The sequence below is a fragment of the Elgaria multicarinata genome, chromosome 13, assembly GCF_023053635.1.
Source record: "Elgaria multicarinata webbii isolate HBS135686 ecotype San Diego chromosome 13, rElgMul1.1.pri, whole genome shotgun sequence".
Lineage (NCBI taxonomy): Eukaryota > Metazoa > Chordata > Lepidosauria > Squamata > Anguidae > Elgaria > Elgaria multicarinata.
The window spans coordinates 16,983,000-17,006,264 of NC_086183.1; the positions used below are offsets into that span (position 1 = coordinate 16,983,000).

General features: G+C 43.8%; 1 protein-coding gene across 3 annotated transcripts; it reads right to left on the bottom strand.

Annotated features, from left to right (window-relative positions):
* Positions 1–78: 78 nt before the first annotated feature.
* TRNAU1AP (tRNA selenocysteine 1 associated protein 1) lies at positions 79–21,545 on the bottom strand. Of its 3 annotated transcripts, none has more exons than XM_063139856.1 (12): positions 21,378–21,545; positions 19,271–19,368; positions 18,766–18,865; positions 17,372–17,424; positions 14,545–14,676; positions 10,888–11,007; positions 9,443–9,605; positions 7,815–7,848; positions 6,460–7,425; positions 4,486–4,573; positions 1,205–1,296; positions 79–113 (listed from the first exon to the last, which is right to left on the bottom strand). In XM_063139856.1, exons 1-9 carry the CDS (start codon positions 21,402–21,404, stop codon positions 7,274–7,276), a joined length of 879 nt encoding a protein of 292 aa, XP_062995926.1. In that variant the 5' UTR covers positions 21,405–21,545; the 3' UTR covers positions 79–113; positions 1,205–1,296; positions 4,486–4,573; positions 6,460–7,273. The 3 variants fall into 3 exon arrangements, with proteins under 3 accessions (XP_062995926.1, XP_062995928.1, XP_062995927.1); XM_063139858.1 differs by having other exon boundaries at positions 6,460–7,407; positions 21,378–21,542; XM_063139857.1 differs by lacking the exon at positions 4,486–4,573.
* Positions 21,546–23,265: the final 1,720 nt, after the last annotated feature.

The following is a 23,265-nucleotide window of genomic DNA, read 5'->3' on the forward strand; positions in this document are numbered from 1 at the left end:
AACTCTAGAGATCAACTACAAAGGTGTTAATGCTCCAATCTCCTCTAATTAAACACGGATGCATGCTTCGATTTAAAACTTACCATCAGGAGGCTCACTGCTGCTCAGGTCACCTGCAAAGACAAAGAAACCTATTGTAAACCTCCTCTGCCATATTTTGTTGATACTGTTGTTTTAAGAGGATATTGTAATTTTACATTTAATATAAGCTGCTCTGAGCTACGCACGTGCTTTTGAAGGGCAGGGCAGAATATCTCTAAATTAACGGGGCGCAGATAGGATGGTCCTGATTTGCCCTTTCAGAGTGCATGGGATCAGGTACCAACAAGCCATTGTCAGCATCCTTATTCAACTCCAATTACGACTGCAGCATCAGCAGCTGTCCTAGTTTTATTATGCTTTTCTGTCAAGATATAGTCATGCCACAACTGGATTTTATACAATCCCCTTTTGGGGGTGGGGAATGTGCATTGGTCCCCCCTTCTTTGAGTACACACTCATTTGAATACAAAGTCACTCTCAAATAGTACCTTCCGAAGTAAGAATCTTAGCCAACCTACCCCTTGCATATATATAGTTGGAACCATTGCTTTCAATGGGTCTAATCAAAGTATGACTAAGTCTCAATCCAGCTCTGTGCCTTGTAATAGGATTCGAACTTGTGATCACCCCATTGCTACCTTTTCAGATTCCTCTTCACAGCAGGGCTCACTGCTACTATACTCAGTACTATACTACGGTATAACAATGACTTTCTGGGCAAAGTACTGTTGGTCATTACTTTTAAAGCTCTACATGGTTTGGGTCCAGGTTACTTGCAGGATCGCCTTCTCCCATACAGTCCACCCTGCACACTCAGGTCCTCTGGGGTGAACTTACTTCAGTCACCCAAAACTAGGCTGACATCTGTTACCCAGAGGACCTTTTCTTCTGTCGCCCCCAGATTGTGGAATGGCCTGCCGGAGGAGATTCGCAAAATTAACTCTCTGTGATTTTAAGACAGCTTTGAAGACTAGCCTTTTCCGGCAGGCCTACCCAGATGAATGTGAAATCAAGATTTTTTAAGATATGTTGATTCTTGTACTAATGTTGTTCCCCGCCTCGATCCAAAGGGAGCGACAGGTAAGAAATAAATAACAACAGCAACAGCAGCAGCAACAACAATAATAATATAAATGCCACAAATAAATAAATACTACAATACCTGTTTTATTCCCAGAGGGGTAAGGAAAGCAAAGCCGGTCTGCAATTTGACAAGCCATTTCTGATCTCTGCTCCAGTGCTTTGCATTCATAGCTGGAACAGAAGAGAAGGAAGACAACGTCACCATGACATGTGAACAGTACAAGGAAGAGCGGCAGGAAAACCACCCCTGGTCATCCAACTGTTGAGAACGTTTGCAAAATACAGAACTGCTTTCCATGCCCACCCCGCAAACTGTCCCTATTTAGCCTTTGGGGGATAGAATATAAATAGTGTGCCAACACAGAGGAAGGAAAGCCAAGGGCTATAGCTCAGTGATGGAGCACTTGTTTTCCATGCAAAAAGTCCCAGGATGCATCTCCAGGTAGGACCGGGAAAGAATCCTGCATTGGATTCCTGCACTGAGCAGGGGGTTGGACTTGATGGCCTTATAGGCCCCTTCCAACTCTACCATTCTATGATTCTAATGCTATCCTGAAATGGGGAAGAACATAGAACAGCCTTCCCCAACCTAGTGCCCTCCAAATGTTTTGGGTAACATTGGAATTACTATTATTTATTATTATTTATTTATATAGCACCATCAATGTACATGGTGCTGTACAGAGTAAAACAGTAAATAGCAAGACTCTGCCGCATAGGCTTACAATCTAATAAAATCATAGTAAAACAATAAGGAGGGGAAGAGAATGCAAACAGGCACAGGGTAGGGTAAGCAGGCACAGGGTAGGGTAAACTAACAGTATAGTCTGCACAACATCAAGTTTTAAAAGCTTTAGGAAAAAGAAAAGTTTTTAGTTGAGCTTTAAAAGCTGCGATTGAACTTGTAGTTCTCAAATGTTCTGGAAGAGCGTTCCAGGTGTAAGGGGCAGCAGAAGAAAATGGACGGAGCCGAGCAAGGGAAGTAGAGGCCCTTGGGCAGGCGAGAAACAAGGCATCAGAGGAGCGAAGAGCACGAGCGGGGCAATAGTGTGAGATGAGAGAGGAGAGATAGGAAGGAGCTAGACCGTGAAAAGCTTTGAAGGTTAACAGGAGAAGTCTATATTGGATTCTGAAGTGAATTGGAATATAGGAAACTGCCTTATACGGAGTCAGATCACTGGTCCATCTAGTCCAATGTTGTCAACACTGACTGGCAGCAGCTCCCCAGGGTTTCAGGCAGGAATTTTTCCTGCCCTGCCAGGAGCTACCGGGGATCGAACCCGTGACCTTCTGCATGCAAAGCAGATGCCATTGGCAGCGATTCTCCAGGGATTCCCAGTTCTATCTGGAGATGCTGGGAATTGAACTTGGAACCTTTGTCACGCAAAGCACGTGGCTCTATCAACTGACCACAATTATCACTTGCAACAGCAAAAATTATTTTGGTCACATTACATATAGTCTCAAAAAAGAACAATGAAATGGAGGAGGCTGGGGAGAAGGAAGAGGAGGAGGCAGAAAGATGAGAAGACAACTAGCATGCTGCAGTAGCTACAGCACTGGGCCTGGATGGGAAAGCAGCACTTAGACGCCTTTTAGCAGAATTTCCAGAGATAGTGTACAAAGTCGGATCTTTAGACTGGCTGGGGCATTGCTGGGAGTTGTAGGCCTTTGTTCCGTCTAAAGATGCATAGGACTGCACAAACTGGTGCCCTTTAAATTGCGCTAGGACTACAAATTCCACAATCCCCAGCGAGCTCTGGTCTGAAGCCACCTCCCCTGACCCGATACTAATGTAAATGTATTTTCATCAATGGGAATCACAGCCCAACACATCTGGAGGGCCCCAAGTTTGGGAAGGGTGGTTTGAAGGCACAAATAACCAAACAGATGTTGCATTTCCAGCTAAAAAGATCTGGTAGCTGGCAATGGGGAAGACGTCCGCCCAACGCCCTGGAGGATCCTCCAGATCTTTTGAGAGTGCAACTTCCACCTGCCTCAGTCAGGAATGATGGGAGCTGTAGTCCAAAATGACCAGCAGGGCACCGGTTGCCTACTCTTGGCAGCCCGGAGAACTGCTGCTAATCCTAGCAGTCAACCCTGAATTTTGATGGTAAAATTATCTTGTCCTGGAAGGAGGCATCTTCATATGTCAATGCCTGGAAGGGAGACAGCAAAGGAATCTCACACACCCCACAGCAGGAAAGAGGGGAGGCATGCAAGCTGAACAAACAAATTCAGAGCACGGGCCTGGAGAATGTGGGTCAGGTCCTTTTGAAAGGTACTTCGCTTCTTAAAACAGCAAAAGCTATCCTCCCCTCCCTCTCATTATCGAGAGTCGGCTAGCATCCCCAGGCGATGGGCTACAAGACACCTTTGGACTTAATGAAGGTGGGTGGAGGCACAGGCCTTAGCAACTTAGCTTTCCTTTTGAGGGTCAAAAAGGACATGACTTTAAAGGTAGGGTGACCATATGAAAAGGAGGACAGGGCTCCTGTATCTTTAACAGTTGTATTGAAGAAGGGATTTCAGCAGGTGTCGTTTGTATGCATGCAGCACCTGGTGAAATTCCCTCTTTATCACCACAGTTCAAGCTGCAGGAGCTATACTAGAGTGACCAGATACAAAAGAGGGCAGGGTTCCTGCAGCTTTAACCATTGTGATGAAGAGGAAATTTCACCAGGGGCTGCATGCCTACAAATGACACCGGCTGAAATTCTCTTTTCTATGCAACTGTTAAAGATACAGGAGCCCTGTCCTCCTTTCCATATGGCCACCTTATTTAAAGGTGCAATCCTATGCATGTTTAGACAAGAAAGAAAAGTCCTACAACTCCCAGCTGGGGAATGCTGGGAATTGTAGGACTTCACCTACGCATGCATAGGATTGCATCCTAATGTCCTATTTTCTTTCATTTTGTTTAAACTCCAAAGTAGGTGCAGGGCCCGATTCGGATGGGGACCGTAACATATGCGTGCTTTTAAAATGTGGATCGGGAACCCCTCGCCTTCTCTAGAGTAAGAATGGAGCCCAGGTTTAAAGTCATGTCTGTCCTGGTCCTAATAAGCCTCCTATCACCAATGCTCCACTAAGCAAAAAAGCTGCAGAAACTCCCTCCCGGCGCCCGCTCGGTACGATATCCGACAAAGGAACTCTATGCGGCCAACGACCGAACAGATCCGCCCCTTTTGCAGCTCAACAAAGGATACCGATTCGATCGTCGCTTGGTTGCAATTCACTCATAAATGGGAAGGGTGGAATCTAAAATTACGGTATCAAGAGTCAAACCAGGAATCAAACCAAAAAGGAAAGAGGATGGCAACGGATTACACAGCTTCCCTCTGAGCAACAAGTACTAACCTTCCATCCGACGACAAGGAGCGACGAAAGAGCGAGCGCTTCTGGGGCCTGGCCTTTTATAGACTGGGGCATGCTGGGAGTTGTAGGCCTTTTTTTTTTTTTTAAAAAAAAGGAGCGTTGAAGAGGATTTGGGGAAATGTAGTTTTTCCTGCAATTGCCTGTTAGGGAGTTTTGTCATCACTCTCCCTTGTGCTAGAGAACAATCAAGCGGCAGGTGCAGAAAGCAAGTCAAGGAATATATTTTGCCTGGGAAAGGGAAGTTTAAGTCACCCTTCCCCAACCAGATGTGCCTTCCAGATGTGTTGGGCTGCAACTTCCATATTTTCCAGCCAGCGCAGCCACTGGCACCTGGTTGGAGAAGGGTGGTTTGTTCAAAAAAAACTTTTGGTGTCTTCATTTTTCTTCTCTAGTTTCTTTTCCAGTGGTGGGCAACTTGGGGCCTTCCAGATGATTTGGCCTATAACTCCCATTAGCCCTAGCCAGGATAGCCAATTGTGATGGATGATGGGAATTGTAGGCCCAAACATGTGGATGGCCTACCCGTTTTAAATTCTTTTTACAATGCTGAATGAATAGGATTATAGGACCTGAGCTTATACTAAGTCACACAATTTAGATTGTAAGCCTGTGGGCAGGGACTGTCAAGAAATATTTTTGTAAGCTGCCGTGAGAGCCTTTTTTGGCTAAGTGGCGGGACAAAAATGCTTAAATAAATAAATAAATAAATTGGTCCATCTTGCTCAGTATTGTTGACACTGACTGGCAGTGGCTCTCCAGCTATTCAAGCAGAAGTCTTTCCTGATCCTTTAAACTTAAGAGCTGGAAACCTACGGCACTCCAAATATTGTCCATTGACCAGGCAGATGGCAACTGAACTACAATATCATCTGGAAGGTACCAGGTTTCCCAGCTGTTTTAACTGGAGATAGCTGGGATTAAACCTCAGACCTTCTGCACGCAAAACATGTACTCTACTAAGCTACATCCCCTTTCTTCCAATGCCTTGAATGGTGCATTTTTGGTGGGGTACCCTGATTTTTAAGATAGGGTCTATCAAGTGCTTACGAAACACACCTTTCAATGCAATGCAAGTTTACTCTGAATCAAGTTCCATTGTGCCAAATAGGGCTTACTCTTTAATACAGCCTTCCCCAACCCAGTGTCCTCCAGATGTTTTAGACTACAACTTCCACCATCCATAATTAGTCATGGTGGCTGGGGTTGATGGGAAGTGTAGTCCAAAACATCTGGAAGGCACAAGACTGGGAAGACTGCCTTAGGAAGTGCATGTAGGGCTGCAATTCTACATACCAGAATAAACTTTTATTATCCAGGCCAAGGGCCATGACATATGTATTGAAACATGTCAATAAAATAACAACACTAAGATAAACTTTTATATGCTGCATCATAACATGAATAGATTGCAGGGGCACATAGAAAATGGCTTTCAAACAAATTAAATCTCTGTGTCTCTACAGCAATGTAAAATAATTTTATCTCTCTGATCTTTCTCTGGGTAAGGCAGAAAGGGCCGCTTTGTTATATAGGTGGGCAGCATCACTCCAAAAAACAAACAGGTTTCTGTAAGAGTGCTTACATTTCTCTAAATGTTTACTTGGGACTAAACTCCAGTGAACTCAGTGGGGGCCTTACACCTGAGAAGACATGCATAAGTACATGCAGTTACTGGATTAATCAAATTCATTAGTAAATCTGCATAAATTTGCATATAAAGCAATAGTTCTGAAGGAAAAACCTTGTTGCAGCAATGTAGCCGAAGAGGCATATCTTCCCATTTGCGGGAGAATGCCTCTTCTTAGAGCGTTGCCACCACTCGGCTTTGATGTTCCCAATTCCATGTCATAGGAACAGAGGAAGCTGACTTACGACGAGTCAGACCATTAGCTTATTACATTACTGCTTAGCAGCAGCTTTCTAAATTTTCAGGCAGAGGTTTTTCCCAAGACCTACCTGGAGATGGTGGAGATGCCCATTTGCAAAAGGAACCACTGTAGTCCTCCAAGTTTCTGAACTCCCACTTTTGTCTTCCTGCCCTACACGATCTAACAGTGATAAGGTCCAAAATTGGCCAACAGTAAGTATGCTTTCAAGTCTTTCCCGCTCAGCCTAAGGTGGGTATACTTCGGACATAAGAGCACGAAGTAGTTTAAAACAGGTTTGCACCCACTTTGAAAATAAACCAGCAGACTTGCTCAAATACACCCTGTCCTCACTAAAGAAGAGTGGTCTCACATATGGCACAGTTTCACTTCACAGTGGCTTCTAATGAGACTCTCAGCACAGAAGAATGACAATCTTGGGACATTTCAAGGAATCCTCTTTGGCGATTTATATTCCCATTTATACCGTGGAGGAGAACACCGGATATCTTGCCTACTGTGTAAAAGATAATTTTTTTATTGTACATGGAAGTAAAAGTTTCCCTACCACACCATCTTTTTTTTAAAGTTTATAAATTACAACTCCTTGACAAGGATTAACAAGTCTGTCTCAGGACCAAAAAGAAAAGAAAAAAGAAAAGAAAAGAAGAATAAACCTAAATGTCTGAGTTGGAATTTCGTCATGAATAAAAGTGACCAGGATGCTCCTCTATTCCTCAGTGCATAACAGGAAGGGCCGCAAACTCCCCTCTGTATCCGTGAATTAAGGATCTGGAGGAAAGGAGCGGGGGCAAGCCACTTGCAGCTGCAGGTTCCGTGTGCTTGGCAGGAGCCCAGGGCACGCTGGCATGTCGCTCGGAGACGGCGTGTTAGCAACGAGGCAATTACATGGCTTGAATCTCTGAAGAGACACTGTCCAAAGGCTGCCAGTGACATTCTATCAAGGCATCGTAGAGTTCTTCACTCTGTTCCATAAACTGTTTGTTGGCTTCGCCCACATCCATCTGGGGCATGGGGTCTGAAAAGGAAAGGAAGCCTACATGAGTGAGTATCAGCTTAACAAGCCTCGATATGAACAAGCATTTTGCCCACAAATGCAGACCCTTTGCACGAGCTATGCTTAAAACCAGGAAGTCTCTAATTGACTATGGTTTCTTGTTCTGTCCAAACTGTGAAACGATGGTTACTAGTCACAGAACAAACCAGGATCTTAAACCAAGTTCAAAATGTGGTTTAACAGCAATGGGGAAACACATCCATAGAATCATGGATACGTTACTTCATAAAGGTCCCAAACCACCCCAAGCTCTTACATTCCTGGAGGCTCTTGCTGCTCAAGAACTTCTCTGGATTGGGATACTTTAGGATCAAGCAGATAAAAGCTAATTGCTAATTCCTATACAAAATCACAATAAGCAAACTTACCTTCTAATGCATCTTCACCAACCTCTTCATATGTCTGCAATAGTGAGAATTACAAATTGTAAGGTAACCAGAAGATGTTTCTTTACTACAGCTAATGCATAATAGGCATATTTCCTGGGGAAACTTGTTTAGCCCCTCTGATAGTCCTATGTGGACAGATGCTAGGCAAATGCTATTTTGGGCTGCATTAATAGAAGTATAGCTTCCAAATCACGTGAGGTACTGGTTCCTCTCTATTCGGCCCTGGTTAGGCCTCATCTAGAGTATTGCGTCCAATTCTGGGCTCCACAATTCAAGAAGGACGCAGACAAGCTGGAGCGTGTTCAGAAGAGGGCAACCAGGATGATCAGAGGTCTAGAAACAAAGCCCTATGAAGAGAGACTGAAAGAACTGGGCATGTTTAGCCTGGAGAAGAGAAGATGGAGGGGAGACATGATAGCACTCTTCAAATACTTAAAAGGTTGTCACACAGAGGAGGGCCAGGATCTCTTCTCGATCCTCCCAGAGTGCAGGACACAGAATAACGGGCTCAAGTTAAAGGAAGCCAGATTCCGGCTGGACATCAGGAAAAACTTCCTGACTGTTAGAGCAGTGCGACATTGGAATCAGCTACCTAGGGAGGTTGTGGGCTCTCCCACACTAGAGGCCTTCAAGAGGCAGCTGGACAACCATTTGTCAGGGATGCTTTAGGGTGGATTCCTGCATTGAGCAGGGGGTTGGACTCGATGGCCTTGTAGGCCCCTTCCAACTCTGCTATTCTATGATTCTATGTTTAGTTCGGCCTTCAGCCTGCCGAAGCAATTCATTTTTCTATTGTATGTTATTTCTAGCGTCCTCTGCTCCTCTAGGCGTATGCCAGGAGGAGATCATATCCATCCACCTCCTTGTTTAAATTAACTGCAGTCTATTATCTGCAGGTCAGAATACAGTTAATTTAAAATCAACCACAGTTTAGCGCTGTTTGGACATAATGAGAAACTGTGGTTAGTTTAAACAAGGAAGCAAATGCTTCCAATCTCCTCCTTTGTTGATATACTATACTACTTCTGATAATACATTGCTGTTAATAGCCAGTTTGGGCCACTAGTTATGGAAAGGGGTGGTATAAATTGAAATAATCGAATCAAGTGTTTTCCATCGCTATGTTTACTGGCAGAGAGAATAAACACAATGGTTTGGAACTTCAGTTCAACCTATCCCCCCCGCAGGAAATATTCAATAGGTCACATGGTTGTTACAGACAATTCTGGTAGCATTCACACATGCACAGTTTTATACTACACTCATTTATGGTTTTACAAGCAAGTAATAAATTCTAGACGGTGTGTGAGCTACCACCACACATAAATTGGTGAAGTTACTAGAGGAAAGCTAGCTGTGCTTTGGCCTGGTACAAAGAATTTTGTAGAGGAGACTTTCCTGCCACAGACTAACACGGCTAGCCCACTGAAAGTTGTTTCCTGGCCATTTGTAACACTTTAAGCATAATCCTATGCATGTTTACTCAAATGTCCCATTGTATTCAACAGGATTTTTGCCCTGGTAAATATGTTTATGACTGCAACCTTCCTTAAATCTCTTGACATAAAAACTAGCAAAATTGCAAATTTGCTTTGCTCTGCCCTTACCTGCATGGTACTTTGCGTGTAGCCATACTGTGGGTAGCTGTAGCTGTAACTGCCTGTATTCTGATCATATCCCCAGTGGGCATAGTAATTCTGATACTGTTGGTAGTACTGGTTATAATTATAATTGTACATCTGATTGTATTCGACCGTCTTCAGCCGGTTCCTTTGGGAAGAAGGAACAAGGGGAGGAATTACAAGAAATCCAAAATATTAATGAAAAAGGTTTCATCTACAGCATCCTTTTCATGAGTTCATTCCAACACCAAATGCTTCCCCCAAAAATCTCCAGGTCTATCATAAAAGCATTTTATTTAATGGTCATTTGTAACAGCTCTGACTATTTTTAAGTCCTGCTAACTCTTTCAGTCATCCCGACTCTAAGTCAGACCCCTCACCGGCCCAGCATTTATTTGAAATATTTTGGGGGCACCTTTTATGGCTAAGCCCTCCCAAGGCAAATACAGAATTGTGATTTAACATAAATATAGAATCACGATATAACATAAATCAAAACCACCAACATGAAAGCAGCATAGAAGACAGCAGTAGGAAATAGCCATAATAAAATAGCAGCAAAATGACGATAGCAAGAAACAGGACATCTGACTCAGCACAATATCAACAAGTTAATTGCTGTGAGCCGCCCAGACAGCTCTGGCTATTGGGGTGGGGTGGGTATAGAAATGTAATAAAATAAATAAATAAAAACATTTCAGCATCTCATTAATCAACAGCAGCATAATATACTTAGCATGGAAAAGCATCTTAGAACAAATAGGTGTTTAGTGACCTACTGGAGGCTTGCAAAGGTGGGGCCATCTGAACCTCCATGGGAATGGAGTTCCATAAACATGAGGCCACTGCTAAAAAGGCCCTGTGCCCTGATCCTAATTGCCCATGCCAGCAGGCACAAAAGTAGGATCTCTGAATACACTTTTAAAGAATGTGCAGGTTGTTAGAGATGTAGCTGGCACTTCAATCCACTGAATGCCTGCTTCCACACCATCTATGGCGCTGAACGTCAAAACCAACACTTTGAACTGGGCCCAGAAATGCACTGGCAACCAGAACAATATTGGTGTCCCATGTCAGACCACCCAAACCCTACTAACATCTGGGCAGCTGCATTCTGTACAAGTTGGAAGTTTCTGAGCCATCTGAAAAGGCAGCTCCACTTAACTGTAGTCTAGCCTGGATAGCGCTAGTGCATGAGTAACTAAGGCTGGATCGGTCCTCCCTGCAGCTGATGTATTAGCCTAAGCTGACAGGAGGCAATCCTAACAACTGACTACAAGGGAACACTCTAATATTCAGGGGTCCTCGTAATGATTAAGAGACATCCTGGCATCTTCAAAGAAAGACACACACACCCTCCCTCCCTAAGTACTGATGTCTCCTTTCAGTAGGAATTGCTAAATTAAGCACTTGCTGACAACCATACTTACGCTTTGGGTATGGCAACACTCAAGCGTATCGGTTTGGAACCAAGACCAACAGCCCCCTGGCACTCTACCAGTGCTCTTTTCTGTTCCAGTTCATCTGAGAACTTCACAAAACCATAGCCTCTGCCAAAAGACAAATGACCAGTAAGAAACATGGAGTAAGAAAAGGAAAAGTGAACAAATCCCACTCCAGAAATCAGGAGTACGACTTCCCCATTCCAAACAAATTCCTACCTCTGCCCAGCCCTTACAAATATAATTGTAGAAACTTTCTGCTGTTAAGAATAGCTTGGCAATGGAACTTAGAGGGACGTCAGGCTGTCCCACGCTGGAGGTCTTCAAACTGAGGCTGGACTGCCATTTGTTGGGAAGTTTTAACTCTGACTTTCTTGCCATCGAGCAGAGGCTTAGACTACGTGGCGTTTAACAAAGCCTTTGATGGCTAAATCCACCAGCCTGCACACTGTCTTGTTTTAATTGGATTTTACCGTTTCAAAATTTCATATTCGTTTTAACATATTAAGGTTTTCATTTGTTTTAGAATTGTATATTTATAGTTTTATTTTATATGTATGCTTTTATCTGTACGCCGCCCTGAGATCCTTGAGATATGGGGAGGGGGTACAAATGTTTTAATAAATAAATAAAATAAATATAAAAGCCTCCAACTCGATAAAAAATAAGGTTTATAAGGAATTTGGCTAATGGGCTCAGCCCCAATGAATGGGGGACGCCACAAATAGGTCAGGATGCATGCTCCGAGTTCCCTTAAATGTGAAATAGGCTCTTCTCTCAGTGTGGAGAAAGAGCAGTAGCAAGACAGAGGGGACCAAGTGGTGTAGCTAGGGCCCAGAGGGACAGAGTGCCGGAGGTTTTCGAATAGCACAGACACTGACGTCAACATCAGAGCCTGCTTCAGTTGGAACCCCCCCCCCTTCCACCCAGGGCTAACATCTTCACCTTGTGGGGAAGAAGGAGCTGTTGGTTTGCCCCTCCATTGGGAGATGAGAGGACGGAGCAGGGCCTTCCCACCAGCCTAAACAGTCTCCTTAATTTCTTTTTATTTTCTCCCTCTTCCCTCCCCATCCACTTTTCCTTGTGTGTCGTGTCTTTTTTAGACTGTAAGCCTGAGAGTAGGGACTGTCTTCTTTATTGATACATTGTAAGCCGCTCCGAGAGCCTTTTGGCTGAGGTGTGGGATAAAAATACTCTAAATAAATAAATAAATAAATAAATAAACACACACACACACACACACACACACACACACACACACACACACACACAGAATTCCCTGTTCTCTCTGTGCTTAGCTGCAATTCTCACAGGAGCTGCAGGGAAACAATTTTTTTGCAGCAACAATATATTTTTTCCTGGCTTAGTGGGGAAAAATGGGGGGGGAGGCTTGGCTTGGTTTGGAATGGGCAATTAAGACTCATTTTCTTGCTCCTGGTGGAGATGAAAACTGCTAGAACTGGTTTGATGATATGGATCAACGCAGCGGCTGGAATTTTTTGGACTCTCCTTGGAGGCAGGATTACGGGGAATGTCATGAGGAAGGCCCGCACTTCAAAATTTACCACTACACCAGCGGTGGGAATGCTACCTACCTACCTACCTATCTATCTATCTATCTATCTATCTATCTATCAAAATCTTGGACTTGGAATGCTCAGGAGTGAAGCCTTGCTGGCCTCAGAAGGCAGCAAAAATATGGCTTGGGTGCAATATTCAAATGGACCTGCAAATGCTGGTCCACCCATTACACTGTTAAATATAAACATCCTTGCATCTGCATATGCTGAGACTGCCCGTACACTAAGCTGCAGATCCAACAAAGACATTAATGGGACTTAAGTTAACCACAAATGCTTTGGCTGAAATATCTTATGGACTGGAATCAATGATACTGAATTATTCTCATTCTCTCTCTCTCTCAGGCTATTGGAATAAATGCATCATCACCATACAGTTTATAAGGAGATGCATCAGAATAAAGTATGGACCAGTTATATACCAAGGCATAAATGTTTTAGAAATGTATAACGTTTTGCATAAGTATTCAACCCCCCCCCCCACACACACACTTTGACTTCTCATTTTGTTTGCAACCTGGAATTAAAATGAAGTTAATTGGCATGTTTACCATTTGATTTACACAACATACTTAATACTTTGAAGGTGCAAAGTATTTCTATTGTGGCACAAAAGTTAAGTAAACAAAAAGAAGCTGGTATTGGTTGGTTGCATAAGTATTCACCCCCTATGCTGTGACACCCCTAAATAAGCTCTGATGCAACCAACTGAGTATCTCTGCATTAGATACGCAGCACCCTCCGACTTTGGAGGCTGCTGACTACCACCATTGGATGGAACCCTTAGCGAAGCTGTAAAATTAGGAGAGTTAATCTCAATTCTCTTTGCTACATTATGGAAAGAAGAAACATCTTCACATCTACACAGCCTTCTCCTTCCTGCCGTTACACCCGCTTCCCCCAACTTGGTGCCCTCTAGATGTCCATGCTCTGATAACCTCTCGTTTGGATTACTGCAATGTGTTATATGTGGGGCTGCCTTTGAAAACGGTCCGGAAGCTTCAGCTAGTACAAAACAGGGCAGCCCGTTTACTAACAGGGACTGGCCGCCGAGACCACATTACGCCAGTCCTTTTACAACTTCATTGGCTGCCAGTCCAGGTCCGGGCCCGATTCAAAGTGCTGGTATTGACATTTAAAGCCCTAAACGGTTTGGGGCCAGGTTATTTGAAGGAACACCTCCTCCCATATGTACCTGCCCGGACCCTAAGGTCATCTACAGGGGCCCTTCTCCGTGAGCCCCTGCCAAACGAAGTGAGGCAGGTGGCTACTAGGAGGAGGGCTTTCTCCGCTGTGGCACCCCGGTTGTGGAATGAGCTCCCCAGAGAGGCCCACCTGGTGCCTACACTGTACTGCTTTCGTCGCCAGCTGAAGACCTTTTTATTCTCTCAGTATTTTAACACTTAATTTTAACTTGAATTTGAACTTTGCTGTTTTAACTTTGTATTTTAATTTTATATCAATTTTGCTGCGTGGTTTTTATCCTGGTTGTGCTTTTTATACCATATTTTGTATTTGTGCTTTTAACCTGTTGGTTGTTTTACTATGGTTTTAATTCTTGTGAATGGCCCAGAGAGCTTCGGCTATTGGGCGGTATAAAAATGTAATAAATAAATAAATAAATAAATAAATAAATAAATAAATATGTTTTTGGACTACAACTCCCAACAGCCCCAGGCAGCCTGGCCAAGGGTCAGGCATGATGGGAGGTTTTAAAACTTGATTTAGCTTTTAAAACTTTTAAAGCTTTTAAAACTTAATTTTGTTCTGACTTTATACTGTTAGTTTTACCCTACCCAGTGCCTGTTTACCCTACCCTGTGCCTGTTTGCATTCTCTTCCCCTCCTTATTGTTTTATTATGATTTTATTAGAATGTAAGCCTATGCGGCAGGGTCTTGCTATTTACTGTTTTACTCTGTACAGCACCATGTACATTGATGGTGCTATATAAATAAATAAATAATAATAATAATAAGGTGCAGCTGAAAACATTTGGAGGGCAATGAGTTAGGGAAATATGCCTTGTACACTACCAAATGCAGAAGTGAGCATCAAGAAACTTACTTGGAAACGCCAGTCTGGTCCACAACCACTTTGCCGCCCCTACAGGATGGGTATACTTTCACAAAGAATTCGTATATCATCCCATCGTCTACGTCAGGGGAAAGATCTCCTACAAATAGTGAATATTCTGGGCTAAAGGAAGAAAACAAGGAATGTCTCTTTTTAATGTATACAAGATAAGCACAGAGCAAGACTTCACAAAGGGAGAGGCTGATAATACTACTTTTCTTGCTACGTTCATTTAAACACTTCAAGAGATACCAATTTTTTTCTGTAATGGGAAAGATACCGCCAGTTGAATTGAAGAGAATTTATCTACACTTTCAAGAGCTGCAATTTCACACCAAGGCTGCCTTTCGAGTCACTTCAGAGCCTCCCTCTAAAGCCTTGTTGAAATTGCTGAACTAGAATTTATCAGCGTATTAGATTCTGCGAACTGTGGATGACATGTTATGCATCACACGAAGTGGACTCTAATCAGCAAGAGCCAATGTGGTGTAGTGGCTAGAGGGTCAAATTGGGAACAGGGAGACCCAAGTTCAAATTTCCAGCCAGCTATGAAACTCAATGGATGACCTTTTAGTCTAACCTACTTCATAGGAAGACAGCATATAAATAATCAAAACCCGGCCAAGCACATGGCACTATTTAAAAAATGATCTTTAAAAGATGCCACACTTTGATGTTTTTTACTAAAACCATTGAGGGTTGTAGGTTTGCATTTTTGTTCAGCCTGTTCATTTTTGTTGAGCAATGTAATTGCTTAGTTTCACTTTCAAGTTTCCTGGCACTACAGTAAACAAATCATTTGACAACTCCAGTAGCACAAAAGATTATTATGATTTTATAAACACACACACAATGAAAGCAACTGTATTTATTTTGAGGTTTCTGCAATACATTCTACACAAATATATGGTTTATGAATCTTATTCCTGAAGGAATTATTTAGAAGTTAGAACTGAGCCTAATAGACAATCAAGGGGGTTTGTACCAGCTGCTATTCAGTAATATGCAGAAATGCATGTGTGTGGGGGTGTATCATCTACAATAGCTCCTGACAAACAATCTTCAACCCTTACTTCTCAAAGACATTCTAGGATGGTTGCTGGGTATTTGTGGTCCACGTTTTTTTTGTCCTAAGCTCTTACCAAAGTTTGTTAAATTTGGAATCACTTCTCCTCTAAAGGGGCCAAAGCAATATACACATATGATAGGAACACAGGAAACTGCCTTATACAGAGTCAAACCATCGGTCCACCTAGCTCACTATTGTTGACACGGACTGGCAGCAGCTCTCTAAGGATTTCAGGCAGGAGGTTTTTCACCTGGAAATGCCGAGGATTGAACCCGGGGCCTTTTAAATGCAAAGCATGTGCTCTACCACTGAGCTACAGTCCTTCCGTTGTTTCACTGTCCCTTCATTACTTTAAAAAGCAATCAGTTGCAAGTTTTATAGCAGAATTCTAAGCACTCTCCAGTGAGCCTATCTTGGAATGCTGCCTCAGTCATCTGGCGAGGCTCAAACAGAACCCAATACAATCCAATTAAAATGTTAAGTTTTAATATGAAGCAGATTCAGCGCTTGATAACGTTCCACTTGGTGATGTAAAAGCCCAAGTATTCTTTGAAGAGCATTGCATAATATGAAGTTTCTGGCCAGATTCAAAGGGCTAACTTTAGACCAGGGGTGAGGAGCATGTGGCCCTCCAGATGTTATTCAACTCCCATCAGCCCTAGCTCACATAGCCAATGGTGAGGGCTAATGGAAGCTGCAGACCAACAACATCTGGAGGGCCACACGGACCCCAGATCTGCTTTAGGCAGACATGAGAGCTTGGGTGATTTTCTTCACAGTATAATTTTACTTGTTTACGTACTATAGTTATATATTGCCTTCCTGCAAATTCACGGAGGGCAGTTCTGAGTTTATTAGATACCTTACAATCTAATAGACCCAATACAAAAGGGATGGAGAAGGAATAGGAAAATCAGGAAGAACTATGGCTACTGCAAGGGGCAGTACTTGGACAGGAGAAGCAAAATGGCAACAAGTTCTGGACAGGTTGATGGAGGGATGGACTGCTTTTAAATGTTTGACTTTTCCTTTGGACATCAGCCCCCCTTCCATATAACACAAACCATTTTTGAGTGCCCTTCCAGTTTCAAAAACAAGTTGCCGTGTGATATGAGAGAGAGGGCAGCGCTTCAAGGCACCGACGTCCACAGGAACTAGGTTGCAGCATTTAATCTGGGACAATGGTTTTATACATGCAAGTCATCGCTTGATTCAATCAACAAGTGGTGAAATACACATATGAACTCACCCATGCTTAGGAGTTCGTCAGGCCTAATCGGCACCTTAGATCACAGATGGGGAACCTGGGGCCCTTCAGATGTTGTTGGACTGAAACTCCCCCTATTCCTGACCATTGGTCATGCTGGCTGGGTCTGATGGAAGCTGGAATCCAACAACATTTGGAGAACCACAGGTTCCCTACCCCTGAATCAGATGATTGCAGAGTTAGCAAGGCATTTTGGCAACTACCGTGGACACACCTGCACAGGTGCGGTTTTGTGGAACCTCTCAGGTGGTTCCATATTCATGGACTCACCCTCCCAGGATGATTTATTCAGGACCAGACAGTGCTACATCTTTGGTGACTGTTACAGTACTGTGTGTGTGTGAGTGTTATTGCTGTATTATTATTTTTATAACAGATCATATAGAATGCACTAAACAGAAGGACCCTACAGAAAACACTATAGAGAACAAAAATAATTGTAACAGTGACCAATTTAGTACTTTTCAAAATATTTGGCTTACCTGTTATCAGGCTGCTTTCCATACGTAGCATAGTTTAATTTAAATCGCTTTGTCTGAAAGAGAAGAATCAGAAATTAACAAGCAGTCTGTCCCTCCAGTATATTTCTATAGCAATATATATCATCAGGAAAAGGGACTCACGGTGCAATCCTATGCATGTTTAGGCAGAAAAAGACCAAAAGGCCCAGCAATTCCCCAGCAGTATGGCCTTCCCTCCTCTAAACATGCATAGGATTGTGCCTTTAAAACACAGTAACTTCTATACTACAAGGGGAGTTCTCAATTCTGCTTGAACATACAGGTTAAATACACAACCAAGCCTTACCACTCTGAGTTTGGGGCAACCTCTTCTTTCCTACAACAGGATTAACAGACACTAAACACAGAGATTGAGGGCTGAAAAGATCTACACCCACATGGAATGAGATTTATTAGAAATTAATCCCAGGGGCATTAATGACTGGGAAGGTCACCTCTCATTATATCCTCAGGGCAGGGAACATGTGGCCCTCCAGAAGTTATTGGACTGCAACTCCCATCATCTCTATCGGCTAGGCTGGCTAGGGCTGATGGATGTTGCACTCCATAAGCATCTAGGGGGCAATAAGCTCCCCACCCCTGCCTTAGAGCTTAGACTAGGAAAGCTGTATGGAACAAAAGAACAACTTCAACCTACAGGCTGTTAAAATTAAACCCCATTACATAGGATTCACACCATCCCCCATCCCATAGGGAATAGCTTGTTATTGCTGTGACATTGGTACTAATGAAAAGCTGGCAGAATTGGGAAACTCTCTAGAGCGTATGTGTGGCACACAAAGCCAAAACCAGAAGCCCTGAAAAAACAGAACGTCGTTGGAGATACTAGTGCAATGTGCAGTTGGGGCTCACCCCTTGTGAAGAGGAGTGTTGTGGCATTTTGCACCAAAAGACTTCAAGCGCAGCCCCATGCAAATTCTAATGTGTTGTATATAAAAACACTGTATGTAATTCCTTCAGAGAATAATTCTCACAACAGCCCCATAAGGTTGGCCAGTCCTTATCTGGTAAATCAGATTGCCACAGCTGCTAAACCTGAATGCAAAAGGAAGGATCAAAATGTTTCCATTTAACAGTGTGACCGTAGCTAAAAGCTTTGTTTAGATGTGCACACACCAACTGTATACGGAACACAATTAAACCCCGCTTCTAAGTTATACTTGGATGCAAGCTCCTTCCTAACTGTCTGGTTGCTTTGGTTTTACCAAAACCTCATTAAGTTCATTATCATTCCATCTCAATTCCGTGCAGCACGATACCCCTATGCATATTTACTGATAAGTAAGTCCCACCAAGTTCAATGGGGCTTACTCCCAAGTAAGAGTGTGCCTAGGATAATGGTGTGATTTACTTACAGGTGTGGCACCAGGAAGGGGTTTCCCATTGATTTTATGTAAACACTTTTCTGCAGTGGCCAGATCAGCAAATTCTACGAAGCAATAGCCAGCGGGAATTCTGAAAGAAAGAGAAGAGTTTCCTAAAATCTGTGACTTATGAAGAAAGTTGTGATTTTTATTTGTACAAAGTTAGAGGCACAAGTTTCGACCGCTATTTCCCTTACAAATTTCCCCATCTTTTAAGATCTGTGACAGAAGGCATTCTTTGGGCACCCCTGCCTTCTGAAACACTGGGCAGCCGCTGGCAATTAGAGTAGACAACACTGAGCTAAACGGACTCAGTGACAGACAAGACGCAGTCACTTGACAATATCTCATCAGTCAAACAACCCATGCTCCAACCCTAATTGCAGAAAAGAAAGGTTTGTCCATACATGCATTTCAAATAAATAACCCACCCCACCCACCCAGTCATACTGACATGCACAAAAGGTGGGAAGGAAATAAAAAAACAAATAAATACCCTGTCAATCTATTCCGAATGATTTTCACACTCAGAACTAGCTCCCCCATGGTAGCAAAGGCTCTTGAAATAAAGTTCTCATCCATGTATGGCTCCAGCTAGAGAGGAAGAAGTAGAGACAGAGGGGAAGATAACATAGCAATACAGTAATAATTGTACAATTAAGGGCACAATCCTATGCATGTTTAGGCAGAACAAAAGTCTTACAATTCTCAGCATTCACCAGCCAGCTTTGCTGGGTGTTGTAGGACTTTTTCCTGTCTAAACATTCATAGGATTGCGCCCTAAGATGCATCTGACAGAGGCTAATGGAGCCGCCTTGTCTGGAGGCAGCATCGTCTAAAGAGGTATGCATGAGTACACCTGTTAACAGAGTTTGCAGAAGTGAAGCAACTAAAGGGAACCACAAGATAACTGGGAAGAGGCAGGGCAGCACTGCAAACTAAGCTACAAGGTAAGCCAACTAAAGAAGATGGCACAGCAGTAGAAAGCAAAAAGGATCTGTGTGGTTCCTAGCCACATAGGTTCATGTTACAGCAATAGCCACACTATCCAGGAGTCTCTTTGCTTTTGTGTATGGGTCTTCTCAATACATTGAGAGCAGGAAATGACAGCATACTTTTGCAACTGCTGTATTTTGTAGAACTAATTCTGGAACAAAACACTGTCTTTATTGTAAAGCAACTCCCTTAGTCCTAACACCCCACTACTGAAACTAAACCTGAGTATGCGTGACTTAAATAAAATAAATATTCCCTGCCTGTCTCTTTCTTCTGTTGTCTCTGCCCAGTCACATTTTAAACAACAGAGTCTTGTGCCATCTTAAATAATAACAGATTTATTATGGCATAAGCTTTTATGGACTTCAGTCCACTTCATTAGATGCATGAAGTATTATCCTGAGTGTTACAGCTGTATACACACACAAGTTTTTTGTGGGGTGGGGAGGGGGCAGTGTAAACAGTATACTTGGTAACTTTTCTTAGTCCCTTTTCTTAGCATGTGGCCACACTGGACTTCTGGCCATGATGCTCTTTCGGGGAGGTAAGGGGATGCAACCTCCCAATGGCCTTTGGCCCCCTGGCCAGAGGCACAGTGTGATTCCCTTCTGCTCTGCCATCCCAAGGTAATACTGCAAATAATGAGTTGATCATGGTGGCAGTGATGGTAGTAGCAATAGTAATAATAATAACAACAATCATCACTTTCCATGGCAACTTAGAAACTTTCAAGTAATATTAATAATGATGCTAACGATATACAGCAGCATCACTGTCTAAGTTTCAAATATTAATATTAATAATGATGATGATAATATTAAACAGCCTCGTCAGTGACCATGGCATCTTTTAAAGTTTGAAGTAATAGTAATAATGATAGCAATGATAATAATAAACAGCATCACAGCACCATCAGTGTCTATAGCCTCTTATAAAGTTCCAAGTTTATTTATTTATTTAAGCATTTTTGTGCTGCCATTCAGCCAAAAAAGGCTCTCATGGAGGCTTACAAAAGTAGTTCTTGACAGTCCCTGCCCACAAGCTTACAATCTAAAAGACATGACACAAAAGGAAAGGCGATTGGGAGGGAGGAGGAATAATAAGTTACAGTAATCATCATCATCATCATCATCATCATCACACCAGTGTCCATCGCATCTTATAAAGTTTCAGGGGATGATGACGATGGCCAGAGAGGCAGCTATGTAAATATGTTGCAGTAAAACTTTATTTTTTTAAAAAAAAACCCCACAAGAGTGGGGGCACCTTAATGACTGATCAACGTATTACAGGATAAACTTTGGTGGACTAGATGCCGCTTCATCAGTGAACTCCACACGCACGTGCCAACTTAGGAGGCCGCTTCATGCACGCGAAGAAGCGGGTTGCAGCCCACGAAACAACACTAACAACAACAACAACAGACCGAGAGGTCTCTGCGCGCAAGGAGCTTGCAATCGAAGCCAGGCACCGGGGAAAGCAACCGAGGGGCAGAGAAGCAGCCGCGTGCGCCGCGGGCAGCCCCCGCCGCGCCTCCCTCGGTCCCGGCAGAGCCCCCCGAACTCCCCCCCCCCCCCACCAGGCGCGCTCGCTCCTCCCTCACTCACGTCTCCCATCCACAGGCTGGCGGCCATGCTGCCCCAGGGCGCCTGGGCCCAGGCTGGAGGTAGGGGCGGGCGACGGGGAAGCCTCCCCCGCTCAGCCGCCCCGCCGCCGCCTCCACTTCCTGGTCACGGTGCTGCCGCCGCACCGCGCCGCGGCCCGCTCTCCTTCCTCCCTCCTGCTTCGCTTCCTCCGGCGGCGCGAGCGGCCCCGCCACCTCCCGCTAGAGCGGCCGGGCTGGAGAGGAGGGCCGCCTCGGCCACAGGTAGGCCGCGGCGTCGCCCACAGCGGCCCCTGCCCGTGCGGAGGAGCAATGGCAGAGGGAGAGAAAGGGCAAGGGCGAGGTGGTGATGATACAGGGGTCAAAGTAGCCCCGCCAAGAACGGCCAAGGTTCAATACGTTCTGGGGCAAGACATTTTGCTGATGAGGCAAAGGATAAGGAGGTGCCCCTTCAGTGGCCATATGAAAAGGAGGACAGGGCTCCTGTATCTTTAACAGTTGCATAGAAAAGGGAATTTCAGCAGGTGTCATTTATATATATGGAGAACCTGGTGAAATTCCCTCTTCATCACCACAGTTAAAGCTGCAGAAGCTATACTAGAGTGACCAGATTGAAAAGAGGGCAGGGCACCTGCAGCTTTAACTGTGGTGATGAAGAGGGAATTTCCCCAGGTTCCCCATATATACAAATGACACCTGCTGAAATTCCCTTTTCTATGCAACTGTTAAAGATACAGGAGCCCTGTCCTCCTTTTCATATGGTCAGCCTAATTCAACCTTCAACAGCTCAATGGTCATGCAGTTGGATTGTTCTTCAACACTGGTGATGGAGCAGCATCTTCAACTACACCTGAAGGCGGCAGGTGAGCTGGAGGGGCGCAAGGCAGCCTTCATGGGCCTCTGCAGCCCGGAATCCCCACCCCAAATGACCACCCAGAGAGTGGCAGGAAATGAGGACAGGAGAAGCGAACTCCCATTTTATTCCTGTAGTCATGATGGTGCTAGGATTGCAGAGACCATGTTCAGACGACACATTAAGCCATGGTGGTTAAGCATTTTGAGCTAAACATTATGACTTAGCTTGTCATGTGAACCGTGGCTTAGTGTGTTGTGTGAACCATTCCTAACCCTAGTGGCTACATAACCATGGTTTAAACATGATCACTAACTGTTTTCTGTAAAAGGGTTAGCAGCCTAGCCGTGGCTTAGTTTGTTGTCTGAACAGGTCCATTGAATATCAAAACTGCACATACTCAGAGAGTTTCTTTGTTTTAAATCAGTTTTTTCACTAGCATGAAGGTGGCAATGGAAATGAAAGCTGAGCAGCATATGGTAATGAAAGGGGGAACCTAGAAGTAATCTGGAAAGAACTGGAGGGTGGTGAATGAGTGTCCCTTTTTCAAAGCTCTCTTATATTCCTTTGCAAAAACGTTACAAGGAAAAACACCGCATCCTACCATACACTAAATGTGGTCCCAGTCCACTGCTCAGTTAGGTTAGGGTCGTTGTCCCGCCCTATCACTTTGTATACCTGGGATCATGTCCCATTTCAGCACTGAATATGATTGACCAAAGCTCTTTTTAGGAGACTGAGGCCACAGCTAGACCTAAGGTTTATCCTGGGATCATCCAGGGTTTGCCCCTACCTGAGCACTGGATCCCCTGTGTGTCACCTAGATGAACAGGTTTGACCCCTGGATGATCCAGGGATAAACCTTAGGTCTAGCTATGGCCATAGTAACCGTGCATTCAGGAGATGTGGTGATGTTTGAAATCTATATGTTAGTTAAGAAAAAGCAATAAGTGGAGGTTACGGGAAAATATCCATTAGGTTTGGAGTGTTGAGTTTGGCAGGAGTCCAGGAACCTAGTTGCAAATGTTCACATAGACAG

Excerpts from the sequence above, each read along its gene's own strand:
- TRNAU1AP (XM_063139857.1), bottom strand. The coding sequence starts at position 21,404 with ATGGCCGCCAGCCTGTGGATGGGAGAC. Across the intron at positions 18,866-19,270 it reads ATTCGGAATAGATTGACAGG|AATTCCCGCTGGCTATTGCT; the intron begins GTATTTATTTGT and ends TCTTTCTTTCAG. Across the intron at positions 11,008-14,544 it reads GACCAGACTGGCGTTTCCAA|AGGCTATGGTTTTGTGAAGT; the intron begins GTAAGTTTCTTG and ends GTCTTTTGGCAG.